We start from the raw sequence: 15,096 nt of genomic DNA, 5'->3' as shown, positions 1-15,096 counted from the left end.
TTCTCATCCCGAATAAACACATTAAAATTTTGTAGCTAGCCACATCAGGACTGTCTATTCAATGCAATCATGAAGTATTTTTTTAATAGAAATTTTGAATATAATACCCTACAGTTTATTTAAAATGATGAATTATGACATTGTTTTTGTTCATTACCTTAGCATTTAATAGGTATGGTGAGTAATAAATGTGGACAAAGCTAGTTATTTGTCTTCCCAGTTAATTTCCACTTGATGCGTACTACATCTTCCCCTCCACCTTGCAACATGTTCCTGATTCTGCCACATCCTTATTTTATTTGTATATATTTCAACATGCACTGAGCTGTATACATACAGCTGCTGATACCCCTGAATACATCTTGATGTTCCTGGAATCAACTACTGACAGTTGCTTTCAAAGGCTTCTTCCAAGCAGTCTTCCCATGGGACTGTCAGCTCACGCAGCGCAGCTTGCTTGGTGGACTCAGACACAAGGACAACGTCTGGTAACAGGATGGTGGCTGAAATATGTTATATAACAATATATCTTATGTAACAATGTATATCTTTAGCTTCTGTTTGACTTTCACCCACACCTGCCAGTCCCTTGCTGAGGTCAGGATACCTGTGGATGTTCTTTTAGCCTGTTTTGGCTCCACCCCAGCTCTGACATAGGCGATGGCCTCCTTGGAGGGTCAGGACCACTTCGCCAACTAAACTCCTTTGTTGATGGCTTCAGCAATGGTCTTCAAAATGCCTCCATTGGTACCATTCCTCATTCTGGATGATGTGCTCCAGGGTCCCTAGCTTTGGGCACAGTGGGCATGCTGGTGATTAAGCTTTGCCACATGTGATGCTAAACTGGATGTAGGGTTAGGGTTAGGGTTAGGCTTTCCAAAGCTCAGGTCACTCTCCTCTCAATCGCATTCTCCCATCTCGTCAAAGCTCCCTGTTGCTTGCATTCTTTCATCTTCTCCACTGTTACTATCACCTTGTCCTGAACTAAGTGGTGCCTTTCCTTCCCCCTGATGGGGTTCATTTGGGGAGTTGAGAAGGACCTTATCCCAGTTCAGCCTTGTGGGACCACTCCCACCAGCCTCCTGTGACGCAGCCTTACCTCTGCTTCTTAAACTGTTTCCTCTGCCCTCCGCCTTCTGCCAGTTCTCACTCTGAGCCCTGCTTTATCCACCTTCAGCTCACTTTAGTCCATGTACTGTACCACTTCTCTGGCTCTTACAACCATTAATTCCTCCTTCAAGGATTTGACAGGTAGCTGCAGTGGGGACAGCCCTTGGCAGCCCCAGCCATCTCCTGAGATAGTTCCTGACCCTCCTCTCTATGGTCTAAATAATGTTGAAAACTAAATCCTGAAGCCAGTATATATTTCATTTTAGAAGCACAGTATGAAAGTGAGTGGAACTGACGGTAACCCAGGAGTGGGGTGAGATTTTGGCTCTCAATGAAATACATACCAAGCTTAGTTGAAAAGCTACTCAAGGCAACTTGAATAGTTTCTATCTGACTCACACAAGCAATGCCCCCGCCTCAAGTCATTAACATAAAGAGTGTGACTCAATTACGAACTCTAATGATGCTTAGCTTCAATGAGAAAGAGGACTTTTGTACTGTAAATCCAGCTGTGGCTGAATAAGCAATCAATAGTGAAGGAACAGGCATCTGAAAGGCTTGTATTGAGTGTTTCTGCTGTGTTTCTGCCCTTGCCCATGTTGTCTTTTAGATCCATCTGCACTCTGGATCATGCAGCATAAACACAGATGCCAAATTACAGCACAGTGTCCATCACCCATTGTACTGAAATTACAATTTGTTTGGCCGAGGCAGCAGAGACTGCTATACATGTCTGTATGAATACATGAAAACGCTGTTCAGGTCTTGGTTTATTTGCTTCAGGCTACCACCATTTGAACTAGCATTTGAAATAATGTTTCCTGTCCTACATGGGATTACTAAATGAGAGTAATGTGTGCAAGATGGAAGCGAGCAGCATCCCATTTTCTGTCAGTCTTTGGAGTGGCTCTGTGGGCTGCTGCTGTAGGCTCTGATGTCTCACATCAAGCTGTAGAACAGTGAAAAATAAGACACAAGTGATGGTGATGTGCCCTGACTTCTTTTTATGACGCACCAGGGACATCCTGGGAATTGAGGCTCCCGTGGGTTTGTTCTGAAGACACATTTCATTCAAAACACTCAGACAGTCTAGTCATGCTCCAGTCTCTGCACTTGGAAGATGCTGCTTTGTCTCCATGAATATCAAGGTCCAACTTAAAGCATGAGGATCTGATGATAAGGTGTTCAGTGTGAAATAACTCCTATCAAGACATAATCCCCACACAGTGATAATTATCTGCTTGGGAGAAGACCAGCGCTCAAGTTGCCTTTTTATTAGTAGTACATAACTGCATAGATCTACACCTAATACATTTATAAGACACTGCCAGAACTGCACATTTACAGTGTACACAAAGTACACTTGTAAATTAAACAAGGTAAAAGTTATTAACTCCTCTTTGCTGTTGTTTTCTGTGACATCAAGCAATCGGTAAGATTACCAAATCTAATCACATCCTGTAACTGAGAACTGTCTCCACTGTTCCTGCAGGATTGTGAGATTTCAAAGTCAAGGTAACGCAGTCCAAACTGGATTCTAATTAAAGTTGACATCAGGTGCCTCATGCTCCTTTCCTCCTCCTCCTCCGGCTTTCATCTAAATGATTCATGCAGAGAACACCAGGCCTTTCATGCCGTTAGGTCCTCACAAAGGAATAACAGCTTGATCACACAAAGCAAACACAGACAGATTTACAATGACACCGGCGCAGTGTCTGTTGCACCGGCTTATATCAAGTTATGTCAGACCGATGCTGAGGCACTGCGCTGACATGCTGTGTTTTTGCAGGGATGTTTTTACAGACATTCATGCTGGCAAAAGTGAGACAGTAAATTAAATCAGAGGGCTAAAAATTGTTTTCTAATCAAATCGCACTGCATCATGAAGACAAAACACAACAAAATGTTGAGTTTCCACGTGTGCCGATTCGAATGGGGTGTAACCTGCTGCGAACCTGACATGATTGTTTGGGAATGAACGTTTCAAGTGTGTGTCAGCCATATGTTGTGGGCTGGAACACTGGCACTGTGGAAGAGGATCCGTTTCTCTGGGTAAAAGCATCAGCTAAATGCAACATCAAAAAATATAAAACTGAAGCCTTCTCTGAAATTGCAGAGGATACAGGTAGGCTAAATAATTGCTGAATAGAGAGATAAATACTTGGAGGCTTTTTTCCTCCCTTATAAGTGGGAAGAGGATTTATCTCTGTGTGAGAAAGCCTGCCTTGAATTAAAGATGAGCTTCCCCTGCCTTTTGTCACGCTATTGTGAATAACACAGCATATAGTACACAATAACTACAGGTATGCAGGAATAGGTTCGGTATAATAGTTCAGCTTTGTGGAGAGGCTGTGCAGACTTACCGTGATGTGGAAGTGCCTCCAGGCTGAGTTAGAGGGCTGTGTGCTCTTATTATTTATGTTTGAACTGCAGAGTGAAACTCTTTCCTCTGAAAAACTTGAAAATGATTTGAAATTTCGCTGCTAATGAATACTAACAACAACTTTAAGCAAGCTGGTAGTTCGGTTTTGCAGCCTTGAAGATAAAAGGTTTGTACGTTTACAGAGGAGTGAGATGACTTCTAATGATAGCATCAAAATGAGCAAGACGCCTGCCCTTAAACATTTTTTAAGATAGGATGCTGTTGTGTTTATGACCCTCACACTATCTGTCTGAGAGTCGTATTTGTTTGTTTCAGACAATGACATAATGCGAGTGTCATCTGTTGAGGCAGAAGACTTGAAATGAGCAGCGACCGATTCGTGTCCAATCCATCTCCCAGACTGTGGTGACTTGCTGTAGGTTATTTTCTTCCTCACCACTCAGGCCTCACCCTTACGCTTGACTTAAATGGAGACTGACAGTAAATCACAATTACCCATACAAGACACTTTAAAAATAGTTTAGGAAATTAGGCTTTCCTAATCTGAAGGTTGAACACTCAAACGCATGCCCCACGCTGAACAGCTTTCTGCGCAGGCACAACACACTTCAAAGGTTCAGAGGACGGGGTTCTAGTCACGCATTTACACCTTTGTTCTCGTTTGTCCCTGAGCGCTCCTGCAAAGGGAAGAATCTTAGCCCTCATTTAGTCCTAATCTTTGAAAGAATAGCTTGACATTTTGTGGAATATACTTTTTCACTTTCTTGCTCGGAGTTAGATGAGGAGATCAATAACACTTTGATGCCTGTGTGTTGAGTATGAAGTTAAAGTCAACAGATGGTTAGCTTAGCTTTGTGTAAACCCTGGCAGCAAGGGGAAACAGCTCGCCTGGCTCTGATCACAAGTAACAAAATCCTCCTACCAGCGTCCCTAAAGCTCGCTCCTTAATATCTTGACTGTTTAATCTATGCAAAAACTAAAGTGTAAAAACAACAATTTAGCTAATAAGCATATTTCTGTGTGAAAAGTGTGAAACTATTATTTTGTTTGGCTGTTCTGATCCAGATTGCCAAAATATCTTCTTTACTAGCCATCAGTTTCATCTTCTGGTGTTATATTTTGAAACAAAAATAGAAGATATTCTATTCACAAGATATATAATGTATATTTGAAGAGGAAAAAAACTGAAATAATTTACACAGCAACCAGTGAAATGAAACCTTATTATCACTCGGCTAAGGAAAGCAATAATAAAGTGAAATTACATTAGCCTTTTTTCACCTTGTGTCAGAAATAAAAAAGAACTGTTTAAATAATAAATGTATGAAACTCACACATCTGGTACATACAGAGTGATTCTCAGTGCGTCAGGGTTAACAATTCTCTACTGCATGTACAGGTGCACAACGCGTCATTTCTGTAACATTCTGTAACACGTTTCATTACTGTAACATGCAGCCATGAGGCATGAATGCCTGTGAATCCATCACACCCAGCTGATAGCATTAATATTGTCCAATTAATGTTTGTTCATTAGTGTAATTGTTCAGCTCTGTTTTAATTAAGCAAAAATGGAATCTCTATTCCAGATAATATGTATGCATAATGACAAAGCAAATAGATGAAACCTCTCAGCCATGGCCAAACTCCATTCAGTTTGTTGCTCTGTCGCCTATACACTATAGTTGCCTGCAGTAAAAGAAGGCTAATTTAGTTCAGACACGCACACGAGCACACACACACACAAACGCATACACACCCAGTATATACACAAAGAGAGAGACAAGGGGAATTGTGTTTACATTTTTTATTACAAGTGTCAACTCTAGATGAGGAAAAAGTTGTTAAAGGGGAATAGAACAGTGTTTCCATTATGTTTTTCATGTGCCCCAAGACAGTTTGTTTTCTATTAGTGACCATGAACTACTGTCACCAGTAGAGAGACTCAAGAGAGTGAAAGTTTCCTGCCACATATCAACTGGAAACTGATATCAAACAAGCTGCCAGAAATGTGTTATTTATGAGTCAGACTTGAATTATGAGAATCAAGTTTAAAGAATTGTTCATTTCCTCTAAATAATATCTCTAAATTAAGCCTCTTTCTGTCTCATTTTGTGGACAATAAGGAGGAAAAAACACATTTATTTAATCGTCATCTGTTGTGATTTGCTGTATTTTGCCTCAGCTGTGTGGCATTTTTCCTGTGTGCAGCTAAGGAGTGAGGATCCTATAACTCCTACTTTAATTACCTTATTTTGGCTCCTTTCATTTTGAATTTGCGATGTGATTTTCGTTTTTAAAGCTATGTATTATGACAGGTGCTCAGAGGGTTTCTACTCCGTTTGTACAAAAGTGCAGCGCTAAAGCTCTTTTGACTGGCTTTAAGGTTAGTTTACAGATAAAAGGTAATCAAGCAGCCCTGCACAGGTTTCCTAAACTTTTCTAAGAGTCTGCATGAGTGTGTATGAATCACAGAGTTTATTTAAGACACATCTGAAAGTCACCTAATGAATGTCACACCAGCTCCTTTGAAAATGAATCTGAATAAGAAACCTGTGAATTCTGCTGATATTTTAGGAATACGGGCATAAATTTGAGGATGCATGCTGTCACTGTTGGAATAAACTCCACCGAGGTGTAAAAGAATTTGCCTCATTTCAAACCTTATTCTAAACACTTAGTTCTCATTGAAATGAGAAAAAATTTTGAAAAAACAAAACCTCTTATCTCAACAAAATATGGCCATAAAGGTGGAACGTATTACACAACCATGACAGCAAACTATATACTGTGAATAAAACATTTAAATGTCAAATGTGTTTGTGAAAAAGTAAACACAGAAGAGAGTGTTAGGATGGTAATAAAATGGAAGTCACACATCAACTTATTCAGTTAAATTCCCCATGGATTCATCTTTTTTGCAGCTTCTTTGCTACATTTTCTTCAGTGAGAAAATGTAGCTCCACGGGTTCCTGATTTTTCCAAAGCTTTCTTGTCCAGGTCTACTCAGATTTTAAGAACAGTCGGGGGAATCTTGGGACCTTTAACTTCAATGAGCTTTGCATTTCTGTGCAATATATGAATACATAAACACGAGATGTGGAATGGTTCAATGAGCCAGAATATAGGATAAGACTACTGTTAGACTTCTACAGAAGTTTAATCAGCTCCTGAGTTTAAATCGCAATTATATGTTAAGTCTATGTCCTCTGTGTAAAGTTCAATTCAAGTCTGAGAATTTAATTCAGTCACTGTAAAGCATCTTTTCCAGTCACGATCCATTTGCCTGAAGAGGTCAAGAATAGATTCAAATGTTTGTTTTATTCCCAGTGTTGGTACTTATCATTAACAAGAGTTTGCATGCATTCAAGAGAAGCTTCAGTTGCCAAAACAAAAATCAAAAGTGACAAACATGGAAAAACCTTGGGGCTGTAACTGCAATGATTAGTTTCATTGTGGATGTATTTACCCATTGTTTTCTTGATTAATCTTCTGGTGTATAGCTTGCCAGAAAATAGTGATAGATTCCCATTGCAGTTTTCTAAAGCCCCAGGCCCAATGTCTTCAAATTGCATATTTTGTTCAACACACCAAAATTAAAATATATTAATGATGGCAAAAGACACAGAAAAGCAGGAAATCCCCACTCAAAACCGATTCTGCAGCCAAAGAATGGTTAGTATTTTTTGCTTGAAAATGGTTTGAACTGTTAAAAGGTACGCTTTGTATGGTCTTAATCAAATACTGAACAATGGTGTATGAAGCAACCTTCTACATCTTAAACATGGTGCACAAAATCACACGACAACCAGCACAGTGTATTATCAAACATGTATTGTGTCAGACAGGTAGCATCTCAAATCTAAGGTTATTTAAATTGATTCCATAAAGTAGCTTGTGACATTGTTGGAGGGGATTGCATTATATTGTAAGGAATTTCTATTATTGGGTCCACCCTTTACATACATGTATTACATTTTAATACACCCAAGTCCTTTGTAAACATTAATGTTGATGCACCATTATTCCACTTTATCTGAGTGCTGTTGGCAGATCAGATTCATAATACTGTTGTCAGCTGCATCACAAGCTTCTGATGGGTTTATATACAGACGACACACAGGTATAATAGAAACACAGGTGTTTACAAAGCTCCTCAGCAGCAGCACATAAGAGTAATAAACTTTCAGTGAACCTAGAAAAAGTCACTAAAGGTATATTACTCTGGATGACATCAGATTTAAGTGAGGGGTTTTCTAAAATATAGTGCACATCTGAGTGATCATGACATGAATCCCAAAATTACATGTTTTTTTTTTTTTGGTTTGTTTTTTTTTACCATTTTGACAACATTCACAACACTCCCAAGATTAAATAATAATTACAACTTGAATGTTTACAAAGCAAGCCCATGCATAAATTGCCTTGGACTGCATGACAGCTCAGTGTGGAATATTCTCAGTACAAAAACGATCATAATGCATAATTGCGTTAGGTAAACGCTGTGCAAACTGCTTAGAATTCAGCTGCTCTCAACCAGCACAGCGTGTGGCATTCATACAAATCTGATGCCTCAGATGGGATGATTTGCAATTGCTGTATTCATGTTATTATAAAATGTTTCTTCATTACAAAGGTAAAAAGCAAAATGTCTGGTTGAACTGGAGCTATAAAAGAGCAGCAATCAGGGTGGAGCCAGAAGGAATATTATTCATATAAAAAGGACAACTGATGAAGTGGTAATAACGGTAAACATTCTGTTCTGTTAGTAGCTACAATTTGCTTCAAGGCAGAGAAACTCCAATATTTCCCATCATTACTATAACCGGAGTCCCCTCCACAGGAGTACTCAGTTTAGAGAGACAAACAAAAGCATGATGTAAATACTCTCAGCAGTGAAGAAGCTCCTCTTCTCTTCTCTTCTCTCTCCCCTCTCTCCCCATGATTAGCATTTCAAACAGTCTTTGTTTTGCATCAGGGCTTCATGCTTGTGTGCATGCCATCACAGCGTTGCAGGTGGTGGCCGGTCCAACCAGTGGAGTCGAAAAGCAGTCTTTGTGTATGTGTGTGTTTGTGTTTGTGTGTAGGAGTCTGTCTGTGTGTGTGTGTGTGTGTGTGTGTGTGCGCGTGCACGTGTTTGTGAGAGTGCCTCTTTGTGGGAAGGACTATTCCAAAGGGATCTGACCTCTTTACAAAACTCAGAGTACGTCTATGGGACAGTATTGTCTACAAATGCTAGATAATCATAAATTTCTCAGTATTTGTGGTCCTCTGCTTTGATCGGCAGAGTGTGTCACAAGCCACTGACTGGATTCACATTCTGCCTCATGAAAATCCACAAAATCTCTTTTTAAGTGTCTGCCAGCAGGCCCATCCAAACTTTGATTGAGTGCATCACAATGTGCCCTGCATATCAAGCACTGAAACAATGGTACAGACTATTGCAGTCGCTGTCTGTTTGGACTGGGAAAAAGGTGCTGCATCATTTTATCTGAGGTCAATTGCAAATAGATTGTCCACTCCATGGGATTAACCCCAACTAAAACTGTGTTCAAGCCAAAGGAAATTAATAATGAGTTCCTGCGGTTTAAAACTCAGCCAGGAGATATTTAATTAAATCTATATTGTTCTTTGCTCTACCTGATGAGTTGTTCACTGTCCTCAGAGTCTGGTGTTAGTTAAGGTGACTGCTGCAGGCCGGGACAGGCTTGTACTTATTAGAGGGAACTTCTGGTGTGCTACCGTGCCACCTAAAAACAACAACATATGAAAGCACAAAATTACACAACTTTGTTCATTTCCATCACAATTATTTTAGTATAGTTTATACAAGATAAAGATGAGGGTTTTGACAAAGTGTTATTGTATTTTGTTCTGTTTTTAGTTGAACATTTGCTAAACACTCTGGGAGGGGCCAGTGGGTCATGACGTGTCTTTGCCCATCCTGTATTCCCATTTCCAATTCCCATAAACGATATAATCAATATTACTTAACACAGAAACATGTTTATCTCCCAGATAAGGTAAGGACCACTGTGATTGGGAAGAAGCTGGTAAGAGGTGCAAATCCGAGCCGTAGTGAATTAAAAACATTGTTGCAGTTGTTGACAAAATAAAGTGAACAAATGTGAGCTGCTGATTACGTTTTAGCATCTCATGTGACAAACTTTTAAGCTTGGTGATTGGATGTTTCTTGCCAAAGTGCATCTCGGGAATCGTATTTCATCTCTTTATCAAAGAACTAGATGTTTTATAATGTTGCTACTGTGATAGATATTTGTGCTTTTGCATCATTGGCTAGTTTTGTATTGTGGATATCCAAACCATCCAAATTATGCTATAACAAATATAATTTTAGTTACCTTTTAATTTATAACTAATATTTGTTACTAACTATAGCTCTATCCAGCAGTAGCCAAACAATGCAGCTCCTTGATTTAAACGTTCTCCGTGGATCATCAGCTGGTGTGTATGCTGACTTTTTGCCCGGGACATGTAGCCTTTCTGTAACAGTACTTAATCTACTGTACATAGCCATCATGTACAGTACCAGTCAAAAGTTTGAACAAACTACACCATTCAAACCTTTGAACAACTGGCACTGTGCATATTTAAGAAGCTTTTTACAGGATTCTCATTTCACACAGAATCACCTGGAAGCGTTTAAAACTCAGACAACTCATTAAATTCATCATTAGCTTATGGTAACTAGTCACATCTGATAATATTTGCGATCTTTTATTTCAATTTCAATTTTATGCCAGTCAACAATATCCATGGTTGCCTGCCTGCTTTTGTTTGCTTCTGTGTGAAATTGAAGACCAATTGTTTCAAAAATGACCAAGAATTTCAAGTGGAAAACCTGCCTCTCCTCCATTATTGTGTATTGTATTGTGAACTGTGCTGTGCAAGAACAGAAGGCTTGACAGGCACAGCCACAGTTAAAAAAAAAAAATAAAAAAAATAAGCAAAAAGGTCAATTGTATTCTCTTCCGTTTTTATTCTGTTGTTCACTAGTATAATCTGATAAGCCACATGACTGCTGGAAAGCCAGTGCTCACTTGCCTCTGTTTCCCCCAGGAATCATACATATAAAACCCTTCACTGAAAAGGCAACTCATGAGAAAGAGCATTTCTAAATGCAGCAGGGGTTTCCTTTGGCCGTCAGATTTAATTACAAAGGTTTTAATTTTCAGCGTTAGTTTACAGCTTATTTCATGTTTGTCCTCTTGGCCCCATCATTCACCAGATTATAGAATTAGGTTTTCTGAGCCCACTGTGCCTGCTGGAGAGCAAGACGCTTGATATGGCCAGTGGGAGCAGAGATTATTATGGCTAATTGTGGAATCTTTCAGTATCAAAGGAGAGCTTACTAAAATAAAGCTTTATGATGAGAATTCACAAGTCTGTCAGCTAGTGGAGCAATAAATAGACAGGCACTTATTATTAAGTGTCTACACATACTGTGTCTTAAACTGAAGCCATTTTGTGTTATGTCCTTTGTATAGTGTCTGCGCCACTCTGACTCAGACTAACGCCAGCCTTCATCTCACCTTTGTTGTCTTTACTTTGTTCCCAGAGATGCATGACCAGCCAGTAAGGTCAGGGAGAACTCTGCACTCCTCCCCCTCCAGACACGGCTCCATTTTACACCACCACTTCTGACGCACAATGGAGGCTGGCGCACAATGGAGCAGAAGGTCACTTTTTAGATGGGGAGACTTCAAAAGATGGGTTGTTTGGAAAAAAACATCTCAATCACATGTCATACTCTCTTGTCCTTAACAGCCTCAGTATCAGTGGATTCTGCTGAAACTGACTAACCCGACTCTACTTTGACAAATAATATATTCATGTCATGGCAGAATAGTTCTGGTTAAGAGAGGTAGAAGAGGGGCCCGGTAATATTACCTTCAACACAAGAGGGCAAAGCCCTTGTTGTCCCTGCCACCTGTCCTGGGAAACAGGAGCACTTGACTGTTTGAGAGCGTTCTTCAATCTTGTTCTTATTGCAGCAACGATGAGCAGCAACCACTTCACAAGTCCCTGTCCTCTCCTGGGATGACACTGAGTAAGAAAATTTGGAGGGAGAGGTAACAATTTTTCATACTGAGTAGTGCATGTAAGTGGATGCAGCCTGGGTGACTCCAGCCTTTACAGATGGCAGCACTGTGGCCAGACTGCAATGATTTCCTGACTCTATAAGAGATGTTAAATTTAAATAAATACATTAATCTTTTTTGTTACTCTCATTCAGATGACCATGTAAGCCAGGCAAGTTTACCTAAGACCTAAATTGGATGTTTCTGAAGCTACAGCACCACCAAGTGGATATAAAGCATCAGCACTCATCTCACGGTCAAGAAGAAAACATTCAAATATGAAAAGATATTTGCAGCAATCATTGGCATGTTCAGTTACTGTTTGTCATGATCACGTTTCAACGTGTGTTGAACAGAACTGAGCAGAATAAACAGCGTGAACAGAAATATCAGAGACAAATAAAATAAGATCAAATAAAAGAGCTTGAATGTTGCCTCTGATTATAAAATTGCAGATGATTCATGCTGATACTTCCAATTGACGGGGTGCAACAGAGCAGAAGGAAAACGAAAAGAGAAAAACCCATGCAAGAGTATTGCTAATTTACAACTGAGTCATCTGGTTGCATGACAATAATACCTGCAGGACTGGAGGGTTAATTCATAATTAAAGTGGAGTTTAAAATCAGACTATGATCAAGGCGGAGGTTGAGAAACTAAACCTTTTTTTTGTTTGTTTTTTGTTTTTTTTTAAATGAAGACAAATCTTCAAGTTTCATATGAGAGTCCATGTGAACTTGCTGTTGCTGATCTAGTGGAAAGTAGCATCTTATGCTAGGCCTACTTCTACTCGAATATATTTCAGTCAGAAAGGGATATTTACTTTTTCAGATTACGAATTCACACAAAAATAACACTGGATATACTTAGAAATGACAGTCTGTTATGATTGTAAATCAGTTGTCCCTAGTGTCTACTTGAAGCCCACTCCTGTTCTTGTCCAAGTCCATGAGCTGTTAAATATTCTGCCTCTAAACTTGTCTAAGCACATATCAGATAGTTTCATTTAAATAAATGTGAGGCTTAACAAAGTAAAACTATCTGAATTGAGAAATGTCCAGATACTGAATACAGATCTGAGTTGCTTGCAGACCACTGTCCTTTCTTCTTCCATGCCCAATTATTTAAGTTTTAGCTTGTGATCCTTTGGAGGGGCCTGACCCTGAAGGCTAGAAACCACTGGCTTAAATTATCTACAAGTTTATATTTAAAATGCTGCTGATGCATTGATGCAGTAACAATCTAAAAATATAGTTCTTTATTATATTATTAGTCTCACTTGCCGTTATTCTGCAGAACTAACTTTAGATACCTTTGGTAAATTTTGCTCATGAACTTTCACTAAAATTCTGAATAAAGTACTTTTCCTTGTAATGCAGTACTTCATTGCTGTGTTGGTACTTTGACATAAGTAAAGGATCTTAATAAATCATCCCTGTAATGAAACAACAAGAGGTTAAATGTTCAGTGTGTCATGTACGTTACATTAGCATTGCGTAGGAAGGATTGGATTTAGCTAATGGAGTGGTCACAAGGTGCATTGCCCATTAAATCCTTTTTACAGTATGTGAACATAAATATTTACTACGTGTTTACTTCTTTACTTCTATTTCTAGTAAGAAGTACAGTGAGTCTTAGGTTGTTGTTGCTTGTACTGAACTCTGTACCAGGCGACCAGGCTGGTGACCAGGAGCCATAATGAGTCCCTAGGGGGGTGTGTGACTGGTCTGGTTGGGTCTGACACCTACCTGTCTGTCCTCGGGAGCTTTGGTTGCCAGTGGCCACTAGCTGGCTGCAGAGGCTTAGTATACAGAAGATCAGGAGACCCCAGTGTAATGGCCGAGCCAATATGTTCAGCTCCATCTTGTCTGCACAAAAAAAGCGCTTTACACACACTTTAACTGAATTAGGCCAACAGCTTCCCCTAAAGCATGTGACCTTAAAGTAAAATAATATACATTATCAAATGTTCCTGTTAGCTCCTGACTCCTGATATGTGGTACATTTGATTACTGCATCTATTCAATTATGACACTCACATCACAAAGCTAAGCCAAAGCCAAATGGCAATAAAAAAATCAATCAGTGGCAACTATGGCGGCAGATAAGAGTGGATCCTTGCACTCATTACTGAGTCATTATATCCCTTTTGCTGTAAACATCCCTGCATTCAAAGCTAAACTCTCCCTCCAAAACAGCAATAAACTGGGACATGGATTTTTATGTCAAAGTACAGCAGAAATGAATGCAGGACAAAGATGACAGGAAGTAAAACCTCACTGCTTAATTCACTAGTTAACCTGAGGCGTTTTCACCACTAAACACCTCTGATGTACAGTTTATGGCAGCACACTTATTTTCATGATGAATGGCTCTCCAGATTATTTTCTCAATCCTTCAGTCAATAAAAGATCAATAATGTCCTTTATAATCATGTTTGAAATGACAGTCAACCGATTATCACGACAGTAGACAATCAGTCGACTAATGACTTAATTGATTTTATAAACTAATAAAGTTTTTTAATTTATTGCACATTTTCATTCAATGATAAATGCATCAATCCTCAATAACCAATATATCCATGAACTTTTTTTTTTTATCATGTTAGTGCCAAAACACTATGCCAGTACATGCTATTACTGTTTACTGTGTTGTACAATAGTATCCTTATCAATAAAAGAGTGTGTCTGCCTTACACGTTTTAACATTCAATCAGAGCATTTAATAAAGAAAAGGTGACATCAAAATATAAGATACTGAACTTTGCTCAGCAGTGAGGTAATCCAGTGTTAAACTCAGACTTTTATCAGTCACTGAAATTAACATTTTAATTCAATATTCAGCCTCTTACCTCTGCTGGGGTTATTGATGTGCATGATAAGCTGCAGCTGAAGCCTCCATCAGTGTCTGTGTTAACATCATGCAAAGCATCCGACGATGGTCTCAGCAAGGATGCCAAAGTTTGACAAATGCGTGATCCTCCAGTTCCAAGTTTTCTGTCTCAATTCAGAGTAAGAGTGAGAAAAGAAAGAAAGAAAAAAAAATCGCTCCAGCTGATAGACAGTCAACACGTCAGCTCAGTGAAAACCTGCAGTTTCACACATCAGCTCCTTCCTGGAGTTACTGTAGCTTTCAGGCTGGATGTGATGTTAGAGATGTGTTGGTCTGTGAACACAGCGGGATCATTCCCAGGAGCGAAGCTGCTGTCAGCTTTTACCGTCGGAAAATTAAAACTTAATCAAGACAGAAACCATCTGTCTCTGGGACAATATGCGGCCACTTTCATTAGCGGCCTAAGAAGCTTAGAGAGAGTACTGACATGTACTGCGCACAGTGAGAGGATACATACTACATCCGCATCCCCTGGTTTGATTTGTTGTCACGAAACATTTGATTCTTTAGTTCTGGGGAGTTTATATGTGAAACGGCTGTTTTATTTATGCTGCCAGTTTGTCAAGTAGTAGCCTACATTTAAGATTTAATATTTAAATTTCCTAC

The 15,096-nt window shown here is 39.3% G+C and overlaps 1 protein-coding gene across 1 annotated transcript; it reads right to left on the bottom strand.

Annotated features, from left to right (window-relative positions):
* Positions 1-5,291: 5,291 nt before the first annotated feature.
* Positions 5,292-14,945, bottom strand: LOC139620897 (chemokine-like protein TAFA-2). The gene is made up of 5 exons (XM_071476915.1): positions 14,450-14,945; positions 13,344-13,463; positions 11,405-11,560; positions 11,047-11,171; positions 5,292-9,243 (listed from the first exon to the last, which is right to left on the bottom strand). Exons 1-5 carry the CDS (start codon positions 14,472-14,474, stop codon positions 9,232-9,234), a joined length of 438 nt encoding a protein of 145 aa, XP_071333016.1. The 5' UTR covers positions 14,475-14,945; the 3' UTR covers positions 5,292-9,231.
* Positions 14,946-15,096: the final 151 nt, after the last annotated feature.

This window comes from Trachinotus anak, unplaced genomic scaffold (genome assembly GCF_046630095.1).
Source record: "Trachinotus anak isolate AG129_WGS33_773 ecotype Australia unplaced genomic scaffold, CSIRO_AGI_Tana_v1 ptg000004l, whole genome shotgun sequence".
Lineage (NCBI taxonomy): Eukaryota > Metazoa > Chordata > Actinopteri > Carangiformes > Carangidae > Trachinotus > Trachinotus anak.
The sequence above is the reverse complement of the archived record's forward strand: the minus strand, read 5'-3'. Positions and strand labels throughout refer to the sequence as shown.